General features: G+C 35.2%; 1 protein-coding gene across 3 annotated transcripts; it reads left to right on the forward strand.

The window, feature by feature from the left end:
- The first annotated feature begins 16 nt into the window (after positions 1 to 16).
- On the forward strand, positions 17 to 26,711 carry LOC117421937 (kinetochore scaffold 1-like). 3 transcript variants are annotated; one of them, XM_034928064.2, is made up of 30 exons: positions 17 to 188; positions 1,225 to 1,275; positions 1,680 to 1,719; positions 2,021 to 2,080; positions 2,505 to 2,581; positions 2,830 to 2,876; positions 3,122 to 3,149; positions 4,084 to 4,121; positions 5,785 to 5,837; positions 6,459 to 6,657; positions 8,289 to 8,313; positions 8,490 to 8,527; positions 8,725 to 8,777; positions 9,737 to 15,271; positions 16,601 to 16,754; positions 17,265 to 17,332; positions 18,964 to 19,062; positions 19,238 to 19,353; positions 19,540 to 19,630; positions 20,471 to 20,587; positions 20,817 to 20,904; positions 21,563 to 21,649; positions 22,044 to 22,083; positions 22,497 to 22,601; positions 22,763 to 22,863; positions 23,158 to 23,226; positions 23,765 to 23,874; positions 24,345 to 24,466; positions 24,912 to 25,037; positions 26,117 to 26,711. In XM_034928064.2, the coding sequence occupies exons 2-30, from the start codon at positions 1,244 to 1,246 to the stop codon at positions 26,238 to 26,240; spliced, it is 7,842 nt and encodes a 2,613-aa protein (XP_034783955.2). In that variant the 5' UTR covers positions 17 to 188; positions 1,225 to 1,243; the 3' UTR covers positions 26,241 to 26,711. The 3 variants fall into 3 exon arrangements, with proteins under 3 accessions (XP_034783955.2, XP_058843410.1, XP_058843411.1); XM_058987427.1 differs by having other exon boundaries at positions 1,228 to 1,275; XM_058987428.1 differs by having other exon boundaries at positions 18 to 62.
- Positions 26,712 to 27,810: the final 1,099 nt, after the last annotated feature.

The following is a 27,810-nucleotide window of genomic DNA, read 5'->3' on the forward strand; positions in this document are numbered from 1 at the left end:
TTCCTTTAACCGCTTGCAGGGAGCGGAATTGGTGGTGACAGCAGTGACTACGCATGCGTTTGGTAAGGCGGTTAAATTTAAAAAATGTATCTGGAGGACAATGCCAAGAGAAAGGATTACTAAGAGTGTGTATTATTTGGAAAAAGACACATATATCATACAGATACATTTCCTTACTGTTGTAACAGGTAAGTGAGAGCTTTTAAATTGATAGCGCTCAAACTTTAACTTATTTGCCTGATTTTTTTGTTTACTAGCTCGACTAGCGGAAGTGTTTTTTTGTTTTTTTTTTGTTACGTTTTTTCATACAGCAACGAAATAGAAATATGCAATTTAGAAGTACATGTTATAAATGTTTATACACATTTTTGTGCAAAGACGTTTATGATATACATTGCTTGCAGTCGATGTCATCGTTGTATATAATTTACATTAGAGTAAACAGTACTAAGTTAGAGTCTGTAGGATATTCCCTTTTGTTTACCGTATTCATAATTGAAAATTGCATTTCATGTAATTTCACGGACTGCACTGCATTAGTGCTACAATTGGTCTATACTAGTAGGAATAATATTTACTATTAATCGCCTTATCCAAGATTCCAGCATGATTTAACTGCATGATGATGCTGTGGTATTTTTATAGCTATGCATGAGTTACAATTTATGCTGGACGGGGTGAAAACGTTAGTAAAACCACAGGGCCATAACACACTTTTAGCTGCCTTTTGTGAATGCTTTATTATTATTATTATTATTATTATTATTCTTCAATTCAATTATATAGATTTCGTAAAGCTGCATCTCCTGCTGCAAAAATCGTAACTTGGGTGCATGCAGCATGAATGATTGAAGGTGTTCGTATTTTTTGTGTGTGACAGGCTGGTGGTTCATTACACTATTATGTTTTTTAATATAAAGCAAGCAATTAAGTTTTTTTAAAGTTATTTATTTATTTATTTTCTCCAAAGGTTGGGGATATTTCTTAGGTCTGTTTTTTACAGTGAGGTCGTGGCTGTTGCTGTATAGTGTAGTATTTAATTCATATCATGTAACGTCCAATCTTTTAGAAATACTAATGAAGTCTGAGAATCTAACAAACATTCTGACACTACAGTACATCTGTAATCAGAAGTGCAAAGCAGACCATGCTGGTGATATTCTAGTTTTGCATATGTGTACAATCATTTCTTTAATAATTCATTTTTGTAAAATATTTTTTCAGCAGGTATCTTCATGCACAAATGGAGGACCCTGGATCTGTACAAAATGAAAAGTATTTTTTTTTAATTCCAATTGAATATATTGACTTTGAAAATGCTTCTTGATATTACTTCCTAATATTGCCTGATAGGCCCAAGGTTAACTTGAACTGATTATCCAATGATGAAACTTGGTTACTACAAAATCAATATTTCCAGAGCTCTGATATGTGTACATAATCAATATACGATTTCAAAGAAAATATCTTCAAAATTGACCACATCCCACAATCCAAGCTGCCAAATACTTGCATAATGAAACAAATCCAGGATACTAATAACACAGGACCATAATCCAGATAGGCTGTTTGTTTTCAATATTGTAATTGCTTATCTTTGGATCGTATGTATTAATACCAAGTTTATTTTAAGTGAATAATTGTATAATTTAATCTCGTCATTGAATTGTGTTATGCAGTGGTCAGACTGAACTGAAACCGAAGAGGAGGATCTCATCAGTAAGTGTATTTATTTGTCAAATAACTTAATTAAAATATAAAAGATGCCCATATTTACAGTGTTAAAAGATTTTTCTCAAACATACTGTAAATTGTTCTTGGTGAGGAGATTAGTGAAATTGATTTAGTGCCATGCCCCAGGCTGATTTATGCCCCAGGACATGTACATTTAAAAAAATATAGTTTCCGACTTGAGTAAGAGCAAAAAAAAAATAATGTACAATGTGTAGTTCCAATATTTATGCTGTGTTCAAAATGTCTGCAATTTACATGTAAACATATATTTTTCCCTATGTTTTAGATATTGAAGGCACCTCGGAGTCCCCTTACGTCTATTGGGCCTATCAATGACAGAGTTAAGGTAATATTTCAGTAATGAAAGCATAACATCTCCAATTTTCTAAATGTAATAATAATTGAGAATCTGCAGAATGGAAGTGAAACTAAGAACTAGACGAAGGAGCCTATTTATTTGATCTAAGCGGATCTAAATGCTTTATCTACAGGGCCTTTTGTATACAAATATTATATATATATATATATATATATATATATATATATATATATATATATATATATATATATATATATATAGTCTAACTGCACATATTGCTTGCTTTTCTAATGCTAATGAATTTGCAAGTTTAGGGGCCAGTATCAAATTATTTTACATTTGCAAAGAATTATTGATTTTATATATATATATATATATATATATATATATATATATATATATATATATATATATATATATATATATTTATGTGTGTGTGTGTGTGTTTTAGGAGTGTCCAACAAAGCCAGCTGAAAAAAAACAGCGCAAATCTCGGAGAGTCAGCTTTGCTGAGACCACAGGTGTAAAGTAAGAGATTAACAAATAATGTATTTTTCATATTAATTGACATTTTGATAACTTTTTAAATTTGGTCTGTAATTCCTTAGCAAACTGCATGAATAATAATAATAATAATAATAATAATAATAATAATAATAATAATAATAATAATAATAATAATAAATCAACCACTTGTAAAGTAGAGCAAAACATTACTGTATCAAAAAACCCTGAAACAATTCCAATGTCTGAAATATTGTTGATTTAATTTCCAGGGTGTTTGAGAAAGATGCTACAGAGATAACACTTTTGAATAATGCAGGTAATCTTATAATTTTGTTAACAGGTGTTTTAGATTTTAGATATTGTCCATATTCTGCTTTTACAGACAGCAAACCTACAGCATTAGCTTTTCTTTAACCCCAGTGAGGGAAAAAAAGTTCACCATGTGTAAGAATTTGAGCTGTATACATATGTTTGACTCTGTTTTAACACAGATAGGGAAAACAACTGTTACATTATAGATGGGGTAATTAAAATGTCACAAAGTTCTCTCTCATATTTCAGCAAAGGAAGTGGAAGGGGAGCAGCAGAAGTAAGTACAAACAAAATTGAAAATAGATAATTTGTTCATGAAGTTCACATTTGTTATGGTAACTCCACATTAGAGTTCCCAGCAATATATGGCAAGTTATTGTAATTATATAGTGAACTGAAGAAACATTTGTTACTAGGTAGTACTGCTACATGAAATGATTATTCATCTTATCAATTGATTATTGCTAGGGTTATTTTGAATAATTAACCAAACATCACTCAACAGCAAGTTTAACCATTTTTTAAAAATGTTGTGAAACAAACAAAAATCTGCACACCATGGGTAACTGATGCTTTTGATCCATTTTTTTCTAACCTTGGAGACTTCTTTATCAGATACATATTTGTTTGATTTGTTTTTCATTGAACTTTTTTTGAATTCTTAACTTTGGGAAGATATCACCACAATTGCTAATGCACACACTTTATTGTAAGAGTGTGTTTGTTATTGTTTAGGACCGGTAATTATTTCAAAGTTAATATTTATATTTACAATGGGCTTTCCTTTGCCGACCGAGGAGTTCCCAGGGGGCGGCGCACAAGGGGAGGGAGCGCTGCCCAGGGAAGGGAGGGTTAGGTGGGCCAGGGTGTCCTCGGCTCACCGCGCACCAGCGACCCCTGTGGTTTGGCCGGGTGCCTGCGGGCTTGCCTGTAAGCTGCCCAGGGCTGCATTGTCCTCCGACGCTGTAGCTCTGGGTGGCTGCATGGTGAGTGTAAAAAAATCGGGCGGCTTTGGAGGACAGCGTGTGTTCGGTTAAAGTTAGTTAAAGATTAGTAAAACAATGTGTACACGTGAGCTGCAGTAATAAAAGTGTAAGATTGTAATCCGTTTGCATCCAGTTGAATTATTAATATGATCATTTCTGAAACCGAATCTGTATACACTTTTGTAAAATGTAATTTAAATTAAAACAAACTTCTTCATTGTGTAGGATGGACGCTGTTCAAGATGTGAAACGACAAATTACTGGTAAGTCTTCTTTTAAATTAAAATGAGGATTTATATAACACAAGGGATGCACAGATTGTGTGGTGTGGTGGTGGTTTTGTTGTTGTGGTGTGTTTATCTGGCCTGATTCAGGTTACCGAAATTTAGGGCTTCTGTTTTATAAATTTCATTTTTCAATGCTTATTTTGAGCGATTTGAGTTTTTTGCTTTTATATAGTGTATGACATTGTTTTCGGTTATTTTCCAAAGTCTTGGCCGTTTGTTTTTTTTCCTGGCACAATATATAGTAATTCGACAGTGTTTGCACATTTAAGTTGTACCATCTTTTCTTTGCTGACTTCCACAACGAAAGCTTAGTCACAGGCACATACTTCCAATAGAAACGTAGGGATTTGCTGCCACTCAGTAGTTGAGGTAGGTTTAAAGTATTCAGAACTGCATTGGTAAAGGTAGTGTGTTTTTTTTTTTATTATTATTATTATTATTATTATTATTATTATTAGACAAGCTTGCATTGAAAACCATTTTTATTTAGAAATATTTTGGTACATAAAAATGCTACAATAAGACTGCAAAGAAACTAAATAATAATGTGCATTCAACATACTTGTGTCAAAAACATAAACACAACATACTTCTGTAGATTTCACATGTATGCAAGCCTGTTTATTATGTATTACCTTTAGTACCTGATACAAAGGTCCATAGGAGGCTGTGTGGCCGTGGTTAAAGAAAAAGGCTTGTAACCAGGAGGTCCCGGGTTCAAATCCCGGCTCACTCACTGACTCACTGTGTGACCTTGAGCAAGTCAGTTAACCTCCTTGTGCTCTGTCTTTCGGGTGAGACGTAAGTGACTGCAGCTGATACATAGTTAACACACCCTAGTCTGTAAGTCGCCTTGGATAAAGGTGTCTGCTAAATTAAACAAATAACAAAAGAAAGGCAGATGATGAATAATTGAAAAGCCTCAAGCATACAAACGGTGGTTATGCATAAACAGAACACGTGTTCATATTGTGTTACCAATACCAACATAAAAAAAATAATACATTAAACAGTGTGGATTGGAGATGAAAACTGGGACGGTGACTTTGAATTTGATATGTATTGGAATCAACACAGCATGTTCACTACACTGCAGCTTGGCTACAGTGGAGTCATTACAAATGGCAGATAATAATAAATAATAATAATTGTTGATCAATTACATTGAAAAGCAGATTATGGTATTTTATTATTGATCGGTGCCGATTTCCAATGATCAGTGGATTCAGAAAGGGATATATTGGAATTAAAAAATATATGCTTGCAGTACTGCTACTGTTAATTGACCCCTGTTGAACGTTAATTCTTCTGGACTCAAATGCTTTAGGAACATCCACGCTTAAAATAACATTAAGGTAAAATAACATTAGGTAGTCCACGATTAGTGTTAATCTAGGTGTTTGAAACTAGCTATTAGTGGTTCCTGACAACGCTGCCCTTAGTTATGTGTTTCAGTGTGGAAAAAATGGCAATTTGTGCCGTAATGTAAACGGTTACCTTTTAAAGGTTAATTTGTGCACTTTATAGGATACAAAATCTCACATTCATCCAAATTGTAACAGTATTTTTTGACTTGCACAACACGATTACTAGCAGAAATATGAATTGTAATAATTGTGTTTTTTCTTTATTCTTTTAGGTATGGAAACATTGCTTCATGCTCCCATCCAGGTTTCCCAGCAACAGTTTGGGGTAAGATATTTTGTGTAACATTGGTTGAAGTTATATATTGAAGTTGTGTGTGTGTGTGTGTGTGTGTGTGTGTGTGTGTGTGTGCCTGCTGGTTGATTTGGCAAGCCTAAGGTTTAAGCAAAGCATCTATTTTAGTTTTTCATTTGTAACAGATCTTTGTAGCTTGAAATTAAACAGAAATACATTGTCAAGAAATGATCAAATATATAAATTCACTTCCCAGCATTCCAAGATATTATCTATCACACAACTTCTGTATTCGTTGTGGTTGTGTATTCTTTATGCAATCCCTGTTGATGGGGAAGCAACTGATGTAAACACAGAATTGTCAAAGTACTAAATGTATGAATAATGGAGCTTTTATAAACATTACTACTGTGGGCATTCCTTTGCAGAATTCATTGAATAACTTATTTTCTTTCTGACTAGTTATTTTATTAATGATAAACTGGAAAATCTTCCAAAGTCTTTTTGATTGTTTTTAATGTATATAGCACAGCACGTGTAATTTGTTCATACTAATTAATACAATCTTTCTAATTTATTTTACATGCCATTTTTAAAAATGTGGATTATTGAGTGGTTAAGAATCTTGAAGGGTTGTGTTCCTATGTTTTTCAGGAAAACTACAATGAACAAGTCAACGTCGAGAGAACCACGGGTGACAGGGCAATTGTGTTTTCCGGTGATAATGAAGACATGGATATGACCTACAGCCACACCGTTCTCATTAATGAAAATCCAGCCAGTAATGAAAATCCTTCTTCATCCAAAACTGGAAAAGTGGACTTTAAGGATTTTCTTTCCAGGCTTAATGCAGGTAAATAATTAAATAAACCATTATTTACTGAATGTTTACCACACATACAAAGTATGTGGAAACCTGTCCATTTCTCACTATAGTGCCTCATAAATAACAGTATAAACATCAAATGGAATTTGCATAACCAGCTTTATATCGTTTGATGTGCTATTTGGTTTTTCTACATTCTGCAGCTAGAACTGTAATTGTTGCTTCCTTATTTTGAAATTTGGAGTATCAAAAAAAGTAGTATGAAGTTGAATTTTATCAGCATCATGCATCCGATACATCGGAGTGCATATCTTGTTTGTTCAAAAATATTTATTTACGGTGACCACGCAAACTAATAGTTATCTAAGGGATATGGCAAGCCAGTTTAATTGCAAAAAGTTATTTATGTACATGTATAAGATGTGGGTGTAATTAATTTGTTTGTTTATTTATTTATTTATATATATATATATATATATATAATATATATATATATATATATATATATATATATATATATATTATTTGTAGCAAAGCGTCCCAGCCCACGCTGGTTTGCACCCTTCAATTAGCGACACACACACAGGAACTGTAAGTTTCAGCGTGGTTGCACACTTTTATTCAACAAAAATAAACAAAACAAGGGGGCTCCCGAGTGGCGCATCCAGTAAAGGCAGTCCACGTGGAGTGCAGGATGCATAGTCTGGACGTCGTCGGTTCGAGTCCAGGTTATTCCTTTGCCGACAGAGGATGGGAGCTCCCAGGGGGTGGCGCACAATTGGCCGAGCGCCGCCCAGGGGGAGGGAGGGTTAGGTCGGCCAGGGTGTTCTCGGTTCACCACGCACCAACGACCCCTGTAGTCTGGCCGGGCGCCTGCAGGCTTGCCTGTAAGCTGCCCAGAGCTGTGTTGTCCTCCGACGCTGTAGCTCTGGGTGGCTGCATGGTGGGTCTGCAGTGTAAAAAAAAAAAAACGGTCAGCTGACGGCACACGCTTCGGAGGACAGCGTGTGTTCGTCTTTGCCGCTCCCGAGTCAGCGCAGGGGTGGTAGCGGTGAGCTGAGCTAAACAAAAATAATTGGACACTATTAAATTGGGGAGAAAACAACAAAAAAATTAAAAATTAAAAAAATTGGTGACTACTAAATCAAAATAAATAAATAAATACATTTTAAAAATAAACAAAACACAAGCCTGTCTCCAATTGGAGACCTAGACTAAACACAAGTTCCTTAACTGAAGGGTTGGGATGGTTTTCCCAACAAAACCATTCTTTTTAATTTGACCAGGCTGGGCAAAGCCTTCAGTGGTCAAAACATACAGCATTCCTTTCTGTTCCCAGCTCCCTGGCAGCCCACCCCTATACTGAGAACAAATCCTGCTTTTATACCATGTGGATGAGGCTTAATTGATCGCCAATTACCCAATTTATGCCTCAGCCACATTCCAGGCAAGGACTCAAAGGACTCACTAAGGCAGCATTCTTTTCCCCTGCCAACCACAACTCACACTTTTCCCTCCATTTCCCCACCTTGCCACAATATTTTATTTATTTATTTATTTATTTATTTATTTATTTATTTTAAGGACATGGTCCTTCAACTGTTAAGAGGATTTTATAATTGCACTAAAGACAGCTTGTTTTCTCTCTCACATTCCAGCAAAAAAAACAGATGAACAATTAAAGTAAGTACAAAATCCAATTTTAAATCTCTCCCCCTCTTTTTATTTATTTATTTATTTATATATATATATATATATATATATATATATATATATATATATATATATATATATATATATATAATATACTTTTTTTGTATAAAGAATACTCAATTAACTAAGCACTTTTGTCACTCTAGGATAACAAAAAATCACAATGTGCACCGTCAGACAAGTGGTAAGTATTTATTTAACTGACATTTTCTGTGGGTGAATGAAGACCTGTGAATAAATGCTGATATAATTCAGCATTACAGTACAAATTATAGTTACTTTGTGCTCAATATTGTAGCTGTTGACACCCTCACTATCTGTAAAGACTGCATGTATTTTAAGGTTGCATGAGCTAGCATATTGAATTTTTTTTTTCCCCAGACATGGAAGCCTTTATTTGTGATTCCAACCCAGTTACACTGCAAAAGTTTGAGGTAAAACATTTTGTATTGAGTCCTGTGAAAACCAGTATTATTTGAACTTGGAGACTACTATTAGACATAGTGCTAATTTACTTGACTCTTATTTCACTTTTTAATGTTCTTACTGGTCCACTTTTATGTTGCTGAGAATCTTTTGGTTCTTCATTTGCTTTTGAGGATATGAAGATATTTCAAATGCAATAATACATTTGCTTCCAAATATTGGTTTAAATATGAAACATGATGGTTTTTGTACTCCAATTTATTACATGTTAATATTGCATGTGTTCATTTATATTTAAAAAAAATAACGTGAGAGAAATTGATATGTATAGTTTAGTATACTGTAACCCCATTTCACATTAGTAAAGATTGGATGCCATTATATTTAGTAGAAATGGGAATGCAAACAGATTGAATGTCCTTATAGTTCTTGATATTTTTGTGAAAAATGTGTTTATAAAAATTAGCATTCCAATACATGATGATCTGTATCATGAGTAGACCACATTTCTTTAATAAAATTAATGATCCAGCCAGCAACATGTAATTTTAATGCATATATTGTAAATATTATTGAGGGTGGTAGCATATTACTTCAACCTCTTCACATACAGAGTTGTGAAGGTATGGAAAGGGTTACCTTTTCATGTTGACACCACTTGGAACCACCATGACAAAGTTTTGAGATCAATCGGCTCCTAAAACCTGTGATGGTCCGAATAGCCTCCTCCTCGTTTGTAAATTTATATGTATGTGTTTTATATAGTATATGTTTTTACATGTGAATAACCAATCACCACTACAAGGTTTACCGCTACAATAGTAGTAGTAATAACAATAATAATGTTAAAAAATCATTATTTAACATCAGCCCTCATACTATACTACTGCAAGGTTTTGTCTTGGTGTTAAGTTTGTGTTTATGTGTACTTTTTATAAGTTTTTTTTTTTTTTTTTTTTCCCATCAGAAAAACTGCAATGATCAATTCAACTTGCAAAGAACCATGGGAGACAAGACAATTGTATTTTCCAGTGATAACAATGAAGACATGAATGTGACTCGTAGCCACACCGTTCTCATTGATGAAAATTATGATAAAAGGAAAAGTAGAGCTTCTACTTCCGTCAAGTTGGATTTCAAAACGTTAATTTCAGGTGTAAAGACAAGTGAGGAGGATAATCTGTCCGGAAGAAGGCAGGCCCATACACCTTATAGTAGTTCTGAAGATCAAGCGCTCTCTGGGAAAGCCCTTGCAGAAAACAAATCTCAGTTTACAGGGTTCCTGTCAAGCATTAACCCTAATGGACAAAGTGCATCTGTAAATTTAAATGGACCAATTGATAATCTGCCAGTAATTCAGCCAAATCCTCCTTCATTAAAAGATGGAAAAGTAGACTTTAAGGATTTTCTTTCCAGACTTAATGCGGGTAAATCCACGACTGCTAAAGAAAACAGTTTTGCTGCAAGTACAGAGATGTTCAGTTTTGACTTGGACAAACCATGGGCGAACAATGCTAATAGTTCTTTGCCAACTAACACTGATAGTTTAGGCGTGAACTTCTTTCCAGAAAAAAGGAATGTTTTGTTTGAGGAGCCGGATATGGAGAGTACCAAAAGCCACACTGCTGCAATTGACGACAACTTTATGAGACAGTTAACTGGTCAACAAGAGGATTTTACTGGAAATCAAAGACCATGCAGTCTTCAACCAAGTATGTCATTATTTCCCACTGACCAGGAACTAAAAAGGAGTGGCACTGTTAGCAAAAAGTCTGTTAACCGGGTATTGTCTGAAAGTGTACCTGGTTCTTCATTCCTTTTCCCTAAAGATCAAACCATTGTGTTTGCTGGAGATGACAATATGGATATGACTAGAAGTCACACAGTTGCAATAGATAGTCAGAGTCTACAACATAACATGACTGGACAAAGTGTGTTTGGGACTGGTAGGGAAATCCGCTGTGAATCTGGAAAATCTCTAAAGACAAGCAGTACTGTAGAGAATCGTACAGAAAGGTCTGAACTTGGTCTGAATCTGTCAAAGAACATCACTACTCACTACTCCCAACCTGATGAGCAAGATGATATGGAAATGACAAAAAGCCAGACAGTTGCAATTGACTACAAGGATATTGAGGCAATTAATCAACAAATGGAGAGCACAAGAACATCTAGAAAAAGCGTGTCTGGCTTATGTTCTATTCCTGGTTATAAAACCGTTGCCTTTAGAGACGAACAAGATGATATGGAAATGACAAGAAGCCAGACAGTTGCAATTGATTACAAGGATGTTGAGGCAGTTAGCAATCCAATTACATGGACCAGCAGAAGTGTTGGTGCCCCAGTAATGTCACTTCCCACTGATAAAACAGTTGTGTTTTCTGAAGAACTGGATGATATGGACATAACTAAATGTCATACCGTGGCTATTGATAGCAGAAGTCTTTTGCAAACTTCAGCTGGAGGTAAGATGGACTGCAAGAATATGGAAGCAGTTAATCCACTAATGGAGATCTGTAGAAAACCTCGGAAAAGTGTGGGTGGTTTATTTTCTCTTCCTGCAGATAAAACTGTTATGTTCACTGAGGAACAGGATGACATGGACATGACTAAAAGCTTAACAGTTGCTATTGACTGCAAGACTATTGAGGCAGTTAATCCACTAAAGGAGTTCACCAGAAAATCAAGAAGTGTGGCTGGTTTGACTTTTCCTGTAGTTAAAACTGCACTGTTTACAGAGGAACATGATGATATGGACATGACTAAAAGCCATACAGTGGCTATTGACAGTAAGCGCTTTATGCAAGCTTCAGGAGTCTTTTCAGAATCCAAGTCTTTGTCTAAAAGTGGCCAAAACAGTGCTTTAGTCTGTGATGAACAAGATGACATGGAAATGACAAGAAGCCAGACTGTTGCAATAGACTACAAAAATATAGAAGCAGTAAATGTTGCAGCAGTGAGTTCCAGCAAAAGAGGTACTCCTGGGACCATACCTACCGATAAAACAGTTGTGTTTTCTGAAGAACTGGATGATATGGACATGACTAAATGTCATACCGTGGCTATTGATAGCACAAGTCTTTTGCAAACTTCAACTGGAGGTAAGATGGACTGCAAGAATATGGAAGCAGTTAATCCACTAATGGAGATTTGTAGAAAACCTCAGAAAAGTGTGGGTAGTTTATTTTCTTTTCCTGCAGATAAAACTGTTATGTTCGCTGAAGAACAGGATGATATGGAAATGACAAGAAGCCAGACAGTTGCAATTGATTACAAGGATGTTGAGGCAGTTAGCAATCCAATAACATGGACCAGCAGAAGTGTTGGTGCCCCAGTAATGTCACTTCCCACTGATAAAACAGTTGTGTTTTCTGAAGAACTGGATGATATGGACATAACTAAATGTCATACCGTGGCTATTGATAGCAGAAGTCTTTTGCAAACTTCAGCTGGAGGTAAGATGGACTGCAAGAATATGGAAACAGTTAATCCACTAATGGAGATTTGTAGAAAACCTCGGAAAAGTGTGGGTGGTTTATTTTCTTTTCCTGCAGATAAAACTGTTATGTTCGCTGAAGAACAGGATGATATGGAAATGACAAGAAGCCAGACAGTTGCAATTGATTACAAGGATGTTGAGGCAGTTAGCAATCCAATAACATGGACCAGCAGAAGTGTTGGTGCCCCAGTAATGTCACTTCCCACTGATAAAACAGTTGTGTTTTCTGAAGAACTGGATGATATGGACATAACTAAATGTCATACCGTGGCTATTGATAGCAGAAGTCTTTTGCAAACTTCAGCTGGAGGTAAGATGGACTGCAAGAATATGGAAACAGTTAATCCACTAATGGAGATTTGTAGAAAACCTCGGAAAAGTGTGGGTGGTTTATTTTCTTTTCCTGCAGATAAAACTGTTATGTTCGCTGAAGAACAGGATGATATGGACATGACAAGAAGCCAGACAGTTGCAATTGATTACAAGGATGTTGAGGCAGTTAGCAATCCAATTACATGGACCAGCAGAAGTGTTGGTGCCCCAGTAATGTCACTTCCCACTGATAAAACAGTTGTGTTTTCTGAAGAACTGGATGATATGGACATAACTAAATGCCATACCGTGGCTATAGACAGCAGTGGCCTTTTGCAAACTTCAAATGGAGGCAAGATGGACTACAAGAATATAGATGCTGTTAATCCACAAATGGAGATCACCAGGAAGCCTAAAAAAAGTGTGACTGGTTTATTTTTTCTACCTGCAGATAAAACTGTTATGTTTGCAGAGGAACATGATGATATGGACATGACTAAAAGCCATACAGCGGCTATTGACAGCAGGGTCCTTTCAGAGTCCTCCAGTAAAGAAAAGATAGACTGCAAAAATTTAGAGACTGTTAATCCACTTTTTGGGACGAGAAAATCTCGAAAAAGTGTGGCTGGTATATGTTCTCTTCCTGCAGATAGAACTGTTATGTTTGCAGAGGAAAATGATGATATGGACATGACTAAAAGTTATACAGTAGCTATTGACAGCAAGAGCATCTTACAAGCTCCAAACAAAGAAACGACTGTGTTAGAATCTACTCTTTCTTTGTGTAAAAGTGACCTTAGTGCTGTTTTGTTGTCTGATGAGCAAGAAGACATGGAAATAACAAGAAGCAAAACTGTTGCAATTGACTACAAAAATATTGATTTAAATTGTGAACTAGTAATGGGGATCTCTAGGAAAAGTGCTGGTTTAGCATCCCATCCATCAGATAAAACTGTAGTGTTTTCAGGGGAAGAGAATGATATGGAAATTACTAAAAGTCACACAGTTGCTATTGACGGTAGCAGCTTTGAGGCCAGTGCAAAACAGAACTTAATTATGCCAAATAAGCCTGGAAGAGCAAGTTCCCTGCAGATAAATTGGATTTCTCAGAACAAAAAGACTGAAGATGAAATGGAAATGACCAGAAGTCATACTGTCTGTATAGATGACCAGCTTCCTATGGAGACTCGAGGTATATACAGTGTTGCATCATCATCTGATAATAGGACTGTAGTATTTTCATCTGAACAGGATGATATGGATATAACCAGAAGCAATACAGTAGCAATCGACAGCAAAGATCTGCAGACCACTAAGAATGTGAGAGAATCAGTATTGACTGCTCCTAATGAGCAAAACAGTGTTTTCTCTGGAGGGGAAAACATGAGTGCAAACCGTGGTATTGGTGGCAGTAATGATAACAGTGCACATCTAAACAATAAAAAAAAAAATTTTGACCCTGAGAAGCAAGAGGCAGAAGTTGTGGATTCTAAAGACAAGATAGATGCTGCTCATGTCAGTAATCAAACTGCAAAACTCAAGAGAAAGAGTGTTTCTTTCAGATTTCCAGAACATGAATTAGATTCTGAAAGGGAAGTAAAAATAATCTGTACAGATCCAACCACCGAGTTAAACTGTTTGAATACTATTCTTTTGGAAAACACTGAAAGTTTCAGATGTCAGACACTAAATAAAGAACTTACTGAAACTGTTCATGTGGATAAGGCAAGTGAAAACTTAAACATGGGAAATGATGACGAGCATGCACCCCACCAGCCTCCAATGGTGGAAAGTGATGGAAATATATCATTGCAGAAAACATCTTTCTGCGAAGAATCCATATTTACAGGAGAAGAGCCTCTACTAGTGGCCACAAAAGCTAGAAGGAGGAGTCTTGCTGATATCCATTCAAAGCTTAAAAGCATTCGAAAGATTTATGAAGAATGTCCAGAGAAGGAAATGTCTAGTCATACAGCCCCTTTGCCTTTGCAGGTAATAGAGTTAAAACCTGAAAACACAGATCGCAAGAAAGAAGATGCATTATCTAACAAAAGCTGTCGAAATGAGAATAAAAGCTTTGCTGACAAAAGTGAGTTCATGGAAGAAGCACCTGAAGAGCCTAGGGATCAGCCATTGGAAAGCAGTTTTGTTCTTGGAGATCAAACTAGGAATGTGACTACGCCAGTAAACTTCAGCAAAGAAACGCCTCAAACAAAACGGGTATCACTTGGAGTTTTCCGTCCTAAGCTGCCGAATAAAAAGAGACCACATTCGTCTGAAGGCTTTTTGGATGACAGTAATCCGACTAAGTTAACAGGCTACCATCTCTTTGGAAAACACCTCACTAAAACAGCTGGTTTGGGAGCTCTAGAAGATGCATCTAGGCCACAAAGTACATTTTCTTTAGTGGAAAACCTACATGAAGAAATACTTCCAGAATTTAATGACGAGATGGATTCAGCTGAAAGCTTGAACAGTGAATTTCCAACAAGCTGTTATGACGAGACCAAGCCTATGGAGGAACTTCAAAAAAAGAGTAACACAGAGGATTCATTCTTTGTCTGCCCAGAACCAGTGGGAACAAGAGGCCAGAAAAGACCATTGCCAGAAGACAGCAGTGAGGATAAAATGTTAATTGAGAGTACTGAGAAAAGGAGGAGCCAAGATGGGGTGTCTTCAAACAGAGAACAGGTATGTCTGTTTTAAAAAGCATATATATATATATATATATATATATATATATATATATATATATATATATATATATATATATATATATATATATATATATAAATATATATAATCAGTGGCATGCAGTGAGACTATATGAATGTAACATTAGACAGAGGTCGGCACTGGTACCCGAAAACTGGGTACCCGTTGGGATTTAAATTACCCGACACAAACCCGGGTCCAATTTTACTACCCGGGTATTGATTTATTAATTTGAGAAAATATGCCATTGCTTATTTTATTTATTTATTTATTTATTTCTTTCTTTCTTTCTTTCTCAGTAATTTTATTCATATACCACAAGCCAGTACTTTTGGGTGGCACTAGGACCCAGTGAAAAGGCTAGCCTGCCTGCCTTGTTTGGTGCGCAATGCATTATGGGGCGCTCTAAAGGTGCAAACAAAATTAAATCAGTATGAGCTAACGACAGTACGCAGTCGCAGACTTTCATGCTACTTGAATACAGCATGACTTGAGCTCCACTACCCACATGTGGCTGCAACGTCACTCTGAGAGCCTGGTACTGTTTTAAGTGCCAGACTAGTCATGCAGAGCTAACACAGCATGACTCGAACATAGCACAAAGAATGGAGCGGTCCGCGCAATGAACATGCATAGAAAAAAAAAAAGATTGTGTAGACAGACACATTTTATATTATCGTATTATGGCAACATTCTTAGTTTTCTAATGCCGTGCATGATTTTCATATATATATATATACAGTGTATATAAATAAGCATCAGGTATATGATTTACTGGTAACATGATGTTAAAATAGAAGTACTGCAGACAATGATAGAGAAGCAACACTGAGGCCAGTTTGTGGCTGACACAACTCTGAGCAGTTGAAGTAAAACCATGAAATGCAAAGAAAACACAAAATGAGTATATGTGCCGTCCAAAACAAAATGGTAGTGTGGTGAACTCAGTTCAACTTCTCTAAAAGGCATTTAGCAAATGTACATCTGTACACCTCTTTCGCTTGTATTAGTAAAACATACTTCTTGAAGTGATTCCTCTTGTGTTTGCTTTATGGTGCTACCATTCTAATTCTGAACTTGGAAGGGAATTGAGAATTATTTATTTATATGAATAAAAAAATATTGTTAATATTACACATGGTTTTTGTGTTCTATTGTAAATTGTAATGCTATTTGTACCATATTTTAAATTTAAGCTGTGCATATACTTTGTGTAGTATGTATGCCTCATTAGACAAATGTTTCAGCTTGTTCTTTTTATAACAATTGTTTTAAACTTAACTGTTTATTCTTTTTCTGTTATAGGTGACAAAGTATACGAGCCAGTGGGACAGCAGTGGAGAAGGTATCGCAGCAGAAAATCCACCAAGCATGCTGGCTAAGACCTTGGACAGCACCAACTCTAGCAGCAACACACTGAACTTCACCAAATGTGATAGTACCTTCGGTGACTTAAGTGGTAAATACAACTATACTTAAATTAATTTAAAAGCCTCTGTCTACTCCAGTTTCATCTACAAGGGGGTCCTGGAATCCTTCAAGAAGCTGCTTGATGAGATTCTGGGATCAATAAGCTACTAACAACCAAACGAGCAAGATGGGCCAAATGGCCTCCTGTCGTTTGTTACCTTTCTTATGTTCTTAAAGTAATTCCTGTATATGTGATATGATTTATATGATCGTACCTTCTCATGCGTTATATTTATAAATATGTTATGAAAAACATTTCTTGTTTTGCAATATACAGTGGAAAATTTGGTAATAGTATTTGGTCCAAAGAAGTGGAGTTCATAAAGATGTGGTTTCTTGGTGAGTTCAAGGAACGGCATCTTTCATAAGATTTGCACTTCTAAAAGAGGTCACAGTCCTATCACTTTAACTTGGATTACCCCTATTGAAATGCAACATTCTTGCGGTCCGGAATATTAGCTGATTTTTATTAATTTTTTGCTTGTTTGTTACTTCTCAGAACAGAGATACAGTCAGATGGAGTCCCAGTTTCTAGATGGTGATCGGTATGAACACAACTTAAGAGAGGTAATAACTTTTTGAAGTCAATATAAGAATGGTCATGATTAATAACATTTCTTCACAATGCACTTGGGTCTCAAATGTGCAGTTTTGAAAGAAACACATGTTATAGCACACATGTATTTTCATTTCAAAACATATCTGGTGCTACATTAGGTTAAAGAAAACTATTTGGAAGTCATGCTTTTTAACGGTCTTGTACTTCCTGTAATTGATAATTAAACAGGTCATTTTAATCGGTTATTTCAATAAATATTTATTTATCAAATGTATATGGCCAGAGAATTGAAGAAAAAACAAAACATTCTGGTAGGAAAGGAACTGTAAATTTAGGCGAGATGCGAACTACCCCCTTCAGCTCCAGGCTTGCGAGCACCCTTGCACTCGACTACACTGTTCAGGCACTGCAACTGTGCCACGATCAGTGTTTACAAGTGCAAGAAGAACAAAACAGTGATTATTCTCAGCTCTATGCACTAAACAAAAAAAGCCTGAGACTACAATGCCACAAAGTTCGGTGTGGATGTGCTGGACCAGATGGCACGACAGTATTCAAAGGCGGATCTCGTCGGTGGCTTGTGGCTGTATTTTAACATTTTGGACCTGGCAGCCATCAATGTGTGTGTTGCAGTTAGCCACGGAGCTTTGGCAAGCACATATGGATCAGAAAAGGGCAGAGATAGATGCACCTTCTGGCAGTGCTGCAGCCGCTGCACCCACACACAAGAGGAAACAATGCCAGGTTGCAAAATGCAACGACAACAAAACTTTGGATGTCTACGCCGGTTGTGGAAGGGCAGTGTGCGGTAAATGTTCAGGGAAAGTGGAGAAGCGTGTATTGTGTGTGGACTGTAGAGGTTAGAAAGCTACCAGGTATGTAGGCTAAAGAAATGTTATGTAAATAGTTTATTGTAGTTATTATAGTTATTTGTGTTTTGTAGTGCATTTCTATACCATTTTTCAAGAAAAAAAGACCCTTTTGATGTTATTTTTACAAACAAATTAAATGTTTATGCAATTTTGTATGTACAAAGACCCGTTACAAAGTAGTTACTAGTGAAATGTATATTTATATTTTATTTGTTTTTCTTGGTTTGTACTGCTCCTTTTGAAAAATATTTTGTTTTGTTTTCCATTTAAATATGGTGTTTCTGCAATGCAAATGTTTGATTTGATGTTTATAAATAAAATGTTTGAGTTTTGTATGATTGTTTGCTTTTCATTGTCATATTACAGCTGTTTAAAAAGCTACCGGTTAAAATGACAGGTTTGGCGCTTCTAGGTAGTTTGAAATTCCAGTGCTTCTAGTGTTAATCTAAAGTAGTACCAGGTGTGGTGTTTTTAAAAAAATAAATAAAATAGATGTGTGCTGTAACATGTTTCTTTTAAATAATGCACATTTGGGACATATGTAGCTAATGGGACTGCAAAATAGCTAAGATTTGTGGAATCCTTTTGTTTGCCAGAATTCCTTTTGATAGTTATGGATGACAGTAAAAGCACTGCTGCTTAAAATGTAGCCCTATGTCATGAATTTCTTGTCTTTTAAACAAGAGTATTAAATGGATGTGTACACATTGTTTTTATAAAGTTTCTTGTATCCTAGCTTCCTAGTAAGCGTCTCCTCTTTATTTCAGAAATGTCTGGATGGCAGTATCACAGTTAAAGAGTTTTTACAGGTCCTTGGGGTCAATATCCTTATCCAGAGACCTAGACAGAGCCAGCTTCCCCCCAAAGTAAGACTTAAAACAGTTTTTTCTTGTATCGTGCCTGGCACAGCAGCTACCATACTCTTTAAATGATTTTTATGATGAGTGGAGCATAATGTGAATTTGTTAAAACTTGAAGCACCTCATGGTCAGCATGTCTATTAATTGAAGCTTGACACCAATTACTCTTTTCGTATTTCAGTTTGCAACCGATGCAGCCCCTACACCTGAGGATTGGCTAAATGAGATGTATGTTTATCGGCCACAACTTAAGGTTTATGAGGAAGACTGCCAAGCCCTGTATGAAACCGTTGAGAAGTAAGTTTAAGTATTTATCTTGTAAACAAAGAACTCCATTGTCTAGAGAAAAAACTGAGACCACACAGGAGTTAATGCCGTTAAAGGTCTTAGCCACCATGTAGTGTATGGCTTACTTAAAAAGCTTCTAGAGTTTGTCATTGTCAAAGTGTTACCTTTTGAAAAATCTTTTTTTTTTTTTTTAAGGTTAAAGAAACGAAATTGTGATCAGGAGAAAAGTTTGAGGAGTTTAAATGAACCTCTTTGGAAGATGGTGAAAACGTATTCTGAAGAACAGGTAAACTTTAGTTTACTCTTATTAAGAGCTCCATAACACCTGTAGACAAATACCTGGTCCATACATTCATTTTTATTCCTTTTGATATTAAAACTTGAGGTATGGTGCCAACAACTTTCACTTTTTAATCTAAGATACTATCTACCTCTTTGGTCATATGACTCTTAAGTTTCCAGACATTAAAGATCTAACACATAAAGGTACTGACTTTATACTCCATACCCAATGACATTGACCTCTGACTTAATATGGCTACCATACTGAGGTCATGTAACATTTTTCTTTTGTATGGAGTGGAGACTACACATTTTATTGTCTTAACATTTAGTACATATCTGAATTCTTAGATTTTTTTAAAATTCCATTAAAAAAGAATGTTTAATTGTCACATTTGTTTTATCCAGCTACATGCTTTGACTATTGTCTTGGTACGCAGGTGTATTCTATAATTCTCTAAATAAAGATTTAAATAAAGGTGATGTCCAATTGACATTTGCCAAATTGTTCTCCATTACAAGACGTTGTCTTTACAGTTGGTACATAGCTGTACTGTATTTCACTGCCCTATGGTTTTCCTCCAGAAATATCAGTTTCACTTTTCAAAATGTTTCGAGATGCCATGCCCCCTAGGATGCTTTGTTTTTGTTGCACCCAAAAAAAAAATACCTTCAATTAAATTAAAAACACTTTCATGATTGCTTGTGTTGTAGGAGAGAGTTGTAGGTTTGTTTAGTGTTTAGCATAACTCATGTTTGACTTTACCTGGAAATATTGAAATAACGACGCATGCATTTTCTGAAATGGCTGTCTTTGTTACTGATACTGTTTTGCCCCATCTAGTTGAGAAGCCTAGGATTGATGCTGAATGAAAGGAAGTCAGATTTCAGAAGGAAATCTAAAATGTTGTCTCACGAAAGAAAGGTTGGCCTGTATTCCAAGCTGCTGCAGTCTGCACAAGTAAGAAACGATTTAGCTCCCACTGACTTGTTTTGTTTTTTGTAGAGAAGTTTGTCATTTAGTCTTTCTTTTTTTTATCATGTTTTATGCAATTCATACACACCTTTATTTTTTGTAGAGAAGAATTCGATGTATCATTTAGTCTTATTTTTTTTATCATGTTTTATGCAATTTGTACATCTTTTGTTTATATATTTTTTTCTAAGTATATTCATTACTGTGTCTGTAGTCTGAACAGAAGAAATTGGAAGACAAGATTACCATGACTGACAAATTACTTTCTGACCTGGATGAATGTATGAGTTCTCTGGAAGCTGGTAAATGGAGCATTTTTATAACACATTTGCAATATGCTGCTTAATCTTTATTGCCACCAGTTTGCAACCTACCTCCCTTGATTTCTACTAATGATATGAATACTACTAGAATGAAAATGACATGGTGATCCACCTGTTTTGAGATTATATAATATATATATATTATATAATACCATGTTTAGTCGAATTTAAGTTGCATCCCCAAATACAGACACAAATAAGAGACACAGAATGCAAATCACATTTAACTCGTAATGAAAAACGCGCAATAATTAACGTTAAATTACTTTTTAATTTCTAGGTGCCAGTAGGGAACACTTACTGTACATTAAAGCACCAGAGTATGTCACCTACTATATCAGAAATGCAAATGGGAAAAGAAAATATGTACAGTACTTTCAGTATTGAACAACAGTCTTTGCATTTTATGGTAGCTGGGAAAGGGTAAATTACCTTGAACTTTATTTCAGTCTGCTTTATTGTCCTAGTTTTGTTTAATTTGGCCATAAGTACTGTTACAATTTGAATTAGTATTTATATTGATATACTGTTGTAATGTTCAACTACAGCATAGACAAGCTCATTATTCACTGTGTCATGCTACATGAGGGAATAAACAACAATTAGGCAAGCAAAGATGTTTTGTCTTTCTTTTTAGAAGCTACAAACATGGATTTATTTGAGGTGGAAGATGATGACCACAGTATTTCTGAGCTGGAACTCGCTGTGAAAGCCATGGAAGAAGGTAAGTAAAGCAAATGGATGTGATTTCAATTACTTTTTAATGGAGACATCCACAAGTATAGCTGTCAAAATAGCCCCATTACATAGGCTAGTCTTTGTGCGGAATGTGTAGAGCAGCATTTAGACATCTTAATATTCCTTATATCCTAAATGCCTTTTATTGATATTTTAGAAATTAAGGGTTGATTGTAACATAGGGGAATTCAATTGTAGTTTTTTCAGTTTGTGTACTAGAATCTGCCATAAACGTGATGAAAGACATTTTCTGTAACATCACAAACTTGACATGGTACATTTATGTGTAAAAGCAAGGTTTCTGTCTGACTAACTATGAAGTGAGTTTTCTGATTTTGTGTTTTCCACAATAATACTAAATACATTTTCTTAATTTCTAGAATTTGAACATTTAAAGACACAGGAGGCAAATATTGAAAGGTAAGTTTCAGTTTAATCTTTTTTTTTTCCAGTGAAGATGGGATGCCAGTGCTTTTTAATTATTTTTTGGTGAACATAAGAAAAGTTATTAATTGGAGACGGCCATTCAGCCCATTGATGCTTATCCAGTAATAGCTAATTCCCTGTACTGCATCTCTCCCCCTCAGATCAATTTAAAGTTACATGAATATAAATATTTTGACAACAGTCCACTTAAGAGTAATTTGTTTGCGTAAACCAGGCAGATCTAGCATGCTTTTTCATACTCATCAAAGATTTGGATAGAATTCTTCAGCCCAAAGAAAGAACAAACCTTCCAACAGTACTGTGAATGGTTGAATTTATACATGATTTATAATGCAAATAAAAAAATTAAGCAAACTAAAATATCTTTCCAACCTTGTGTTTTTCAGAGAACAGTTGAATTTATATTCTGAACAAAAGAACATGAAGAGTAAACTTTGTAAGTTGCAGGAGAAAAAAAGGCAGTTGGAAATGTCAATTCAAGAGCTCAGCAGGTTAGTTAGTACTTTTTGCATTGCATTTCATTATTTAGAAGGACTTTCCTTAAAACTTTGAATTGTAGTAACGTAATGAGCTTTCAAAAAAGAGGGTTTGTACTATCCAGAGTAGTTTAAATGGTTTCACTCACATTCATCACATATTTACCCCTTTTCAGTTTGGCAGAATGGACACTTTCTGAATGGCTGGATGAGAGAGCCGTCTTCACCTTTCTTAATGGCTCCCTTGAACTTGAACTGATATTTGGAGAACCAATTGGTGGGTACCTGCAGTAGACATGACAGAAACCATTGTTTTTGAATCTCTGCCTATTCTGTCTTTTTTACTTTAGCATTAGAACTTCAAAATAATATGTTGAAGACATTGAAAAAGCCGAAACTTCTGTAATTAAAATGTATTTCGTTTCTTTTAAGATTTTATAATTTTGATATTTAAATGCTATAATGTTGGCATCTTGATGACTGTGGTAAGCCTGCAACAAGTCACGTGTGTACAAAAAAATGTCAATTCGACACAAACCCAGGCCAATAACTTTATTTTATCCCTGGACAGATGGAGTTCAGTTTAATGGCAAACCAGGCAAGAAGATACTGGATATAAAGGTTTACACACTCCTGGATGGTACGTACGAATCCTCTTGGTTGTGCTCCTGTTTCAAACATTGCCTTTTTGTCTTAGCAGCCATTGCGCTCTGCGGTCTGCCGATGCAGTGGGCAATAGGGCTTTCTTGTCCTATGCACCAAGCCTGTGGAACTCGCTGCCGCTCGAGATTCGAGTTTCTGAGTCCCTGCCTGTTTTTAAATCTCACCTTAAAACACATTTATTTAAATTGGCATTCTCTTAGATTCTTTGTTTTTGATTTTCTTTTTTTTTGTTGTTTTTTGTTTTTTGTTAGTAGTTTGTATCCAATTCTCTATAGGTAATGAGTTTGTTTTATTGCTATTTTACTTGTCTTCCCTTCCTTTGTTAAGCGCTTTGTTTTATATAGCGCCTTTCATAAAGGATTATCACAAAGATTATTATAATAATAATAATAATAATTATTATTGTTGGATCATTGTATACTACAGGTTCTCGAGGTACAGGGAAATTCAGTAAAATCGTAATTTGAGAGCACATTTGGTTGAATTTGATTTTAAATATGTACTGTTTTCCACAGATGAGGCAGCCCCATCATCTTCACTTGTTGCTCACAAACTGATCACCCAGTTTTTTGAGAGTAAAGGCAGCTTGTGCCAGAAATACACAACACAGCAAGATCTTCAAAAGGTAGGCTTGCATGATGCTGTCTTATATCTTTACTTTGGCCAAATAAAAAAATATTTAATTATTTCTGTACATCTACTTTTATTACTACCATTAGAAAATACATCATATTCTGTTTGTTTATTGATGTAATAGCAAAGTTATTGTAAAGCATTACTACTGTTGTGCGATGATGTAATCTACAGTTCTGACACTGCATCAAGTACTGTTTCATTTTAGTTTAAGTTCTTGTTTTTCGGTGCAAGATGTAGTCCTTGGAGAAAATCCCTGTACACCAAGTGGGTCCCTATCATATATGAATGCTAAAAGACATGAATCAGACATTTGGTTTATTAGACAGCCTTTATCAAAACACGTGTGAACATTTTTATGTCATGGTATTTCCTGCAACAATAAAAATAAATGTTAACTTTCTGTCCATTTAGTGCGTATTTTATTACTTTTTGTACTTTTTTCTATTGCTATCTTTACAGCTTCTACTTGATATTTCTCTTGTGGTCTGTCGTTGTCGCCTCCTTGGAGAAGAACTCCATTATCTCCAGAAGAATGGCCCTGCTAAGTTTGAAATCCTGGAAATGGTGATTTTGAACACAGAGTAAGTACTTTAGGGGATAAATAGTAAAAAGTGGTTGTTGCTAACAAAATAAATCCCTAAAACTTACCTGTTCACTTTCATTTGCTACAGAGGTCTCAAATGTGCACGGATTTATTTGGACTCATAGGACCAGATATGTAATCACAAATACAGTCTAACCTATTTTTCATGCACCTACATGGGGTGGACTGCACATTTGAGACCTACAGTATATAGTGAATAGAAGTGCACAACAAAGATTAATGGCATTACTTTAATTGGTTACAATACTGGAGAAACACAAGATTCGCAAAACATTGACTCAATGTCCGGCCCCTTGGGTATTTCATATTACAGACCTTAGATAGACATTATTTCATTTAGGGTTTTGTTTAGTGGTTCCATTCTAAAATTCTCATTGTGTGTGTGTGTTTTTTTTTTTTTTTTGTTTGTTTTTTTTGTACAGCATCAAGATCATCTTCTCTAGTTTCAAAGCATTTGCCAAGTTTGAGATCACATTGTCTCTAACCCCAGTTTACCCAGCATCTCGACTTCATCTGTCAAGTTTCAAAAACTACATTGGAAACGCAAGGTGAGTAGGTTGTAATCAAAATTAAATACAGAAGTACATGCAGAACTGAGAGCTAGAAGTGGCTTGTCAGTATGTGAATTGACTTGGGTGTAAAGGCACCTTCTGTAAAGCTTAATTTTATCACCTAGTACAGTATCTGTAAAGTTCTTGGTTCCATAAGCAATTAGTTGGTACACTATACCAAGACTTCATGGGTCAGTTGCAAGGTTGCACTTATACTGGATTTAACTGAGGTTTAAAGTAGTCTTGAAGACTGCTTTGTGGACTCAATTTCAACACACACATTTAAATTATTTATTTATTTCCAAGGTGTCAAACTTAAAAACCTACGTACCAGCAGTGGCTTAATGTAACCCCATTTACAGGTTTAAATTAGACCATGCCTCAAAGTTTAACTCTGTGTTTTTTCTCTTTTTCCAAACGCTAATATTTTTTAGTGATTTTATAGTTATATATTTTCTTGTTTTGTTCGGAATTTACAACTTTGAATAGACTTTTTTTATACATTTGGACAGTATGAACGCATGATGGTTTTAATAAATTCAATAACACATCAAAAGAACTTGATGCTGGAAGTTAGATGTCAACGTACGACTTGATGCTACTGGAACAATTTCTTTTAATGCAGGGAGTAGTAGAACAGGACTAAAGGATTATACCTAATTTTGTACTTGGTTGCTGTCTTCTTCCTACTTCCTGAATGTTGCATTTGACCCCATTTGTTTTATTGTTTATCTCTCCTAATACCCTTTGGTCTTGCCTTGTAGGACACAGGCTAAGATTTCCCCTCCTAGTGTCTCGGCCAAAGTTATATTTCTCTCGTTCTCCCTGAATGTATAGGTTTACATGCTTATACTAGGAAACCAACCCGTTTAAATGATTTTACTAAAACAATACAGGTATTTTGAGTTGATAATATATCTTGAGAAATGTAAATACAATAGACCTGTAGTAAAGATGCATATTTAACCTTCTACCTGCCCACTCTGACACTGGCATTCATTGAAGTTTTTTGCTGCCATCATCCCTGGTATATAAAATAAAATAATTGTTACTTACAATTCTTTCTCATTTTTCAGCTGTGACCAGGTGGAACAAATTATATCTACTGTTAAACCAGCAAATTCTTATTTGACCAGAATAGTTGAAAAGATTCACCAGAATCTACTCACTAAAGAGCATCCCTGGAACACTGTGTGTTGAAGAAGCTCAATATATCCTCATGTCATTCTGTATATATGCAATGCAACGTGATGCTGTACAAAGCCATATGGGTGCAGCAACCCCTGCCAATACTGTGGATAATATATGCAGGTAAAGCCTGAAAACTTGTCTCAACCTTTTTTTTGTAACTTTGAAACATGTTTATGTAAAGAATTGTTGTAATATGAAACTTGGTGTTCTCTTGTTATAATATTTAGAAAGTTGGATTTTGTCAGATATTCAAATCAGTGTTCTGATGTTTTTATAAAGTAAAAAATGTTATTTCAGCATAATTTTAAAAAGGGGCAACATTTGCTATTTTTCATTACTAATAAATGACAAAGACTTTGTTTTACATTCTGAAAATGCAGTGATATTCTAACCAAATCAGAGAAGTACTTTTTAAGAGTTTTGTCCCTTTTTAAAAAACAAAGTGAATTCAGTTGTTGAATAAAATGTGTTTGCATCCAACTATATGTATGGTGTGTTGTTGTGTGTGTGTTTTTTTTTTGTTTTTTTTTTTTTTTAATATAAATCATTTGAGTTGTGGGTCTCTCCTAATGCCAAGTGGTAAATTTTTACATTCAATCATATATTAAACTTTGTGTACTCCTAACATAAAGTAGACTTGACTACTACACATAAAGGGTTCTATTCCGATCAAACCATTTTATACCCAATTTTTGAATTCAGTTGTCTCAGGACACTTGATTTGACATTTTGAAACTGCATGAACTATTAGGAAATTAATCTATTCTTGGGTATCAGATTTTTTTAAATAAAGAAATTTATCAAAAGGACAGTTAAGAAGTGAGGAGCACTGACAAAGCTTTGATGGGAAGCTGTATCCAGTGGCATATTTCACCTTTCATTGGTAGACTGATTTAAAGCGCTAACCAGAACAGTAGTATATAGAACCAAGAGTGTTTTACATCTATCAGACATGTGGTGCTGAGGTAGGATAAATGTGATCCATCAGAGTGCAAAACTATTGTTATTTTTTTAAACCTTTTTATCTTACTGAGGGAGATACTCTAGCACTGGTCAGACCTGGTAGTAGAATTGGACAGTGCTTTTTTTCAACTGGCCAAGTTGGTTCAAGGTGTATAACTGGTTAAATTCAGTGTGGATATCTATTAATTTTACCAGGGTTATGCATTTAGGTAAAATGCTGCAAATTCCATTCTTTAACCATTGACTGGCTCTGCAAGTCATTTGAACAGCTGCTGATGCAAGCACTTCTTCTGTGACTGAACTCAATTCAGAAGCAGACAAGGCAACCACAAAGCTAAAAGTTGATATTGTTGTGTTGTATGGTTTTGTTTTTATTGTAATATCAATATGATTAGTCTCTGTAAATTGCCTTGGATAAAGGCATCTGCTAAATAAACAAATAATAAAGAAAATATGTATAGAAATGAAAGTAACCCCTTAAAGTTAACAAGACTGATTTTAAAAAAAAAAAAAAAAAAATTGTAAAGAAAATAACAAATATTTGTGATCCTAAATTTCACTATATTTCTGCTCTACACAGAGAAAAATGTAATATAGGGGTTTGATATTCTGGATT

The sequence above is a fragment of the Acipenser ruthenus genome, chromosome 15, assembly GCF_902713425.1.
Source record: "Acipenser ruthenus chromosome 15, fAciRut3.2 maternal haplotype, whole genome shotgun sequence".
Taxonomy (NCBI): domain Eukaryota; kingdom Metazoa; phylum Chordata; class Actinopteri; order Acipenseriformes; family Acipenseridae; genus Acipenser; species Acipenser ruthenus.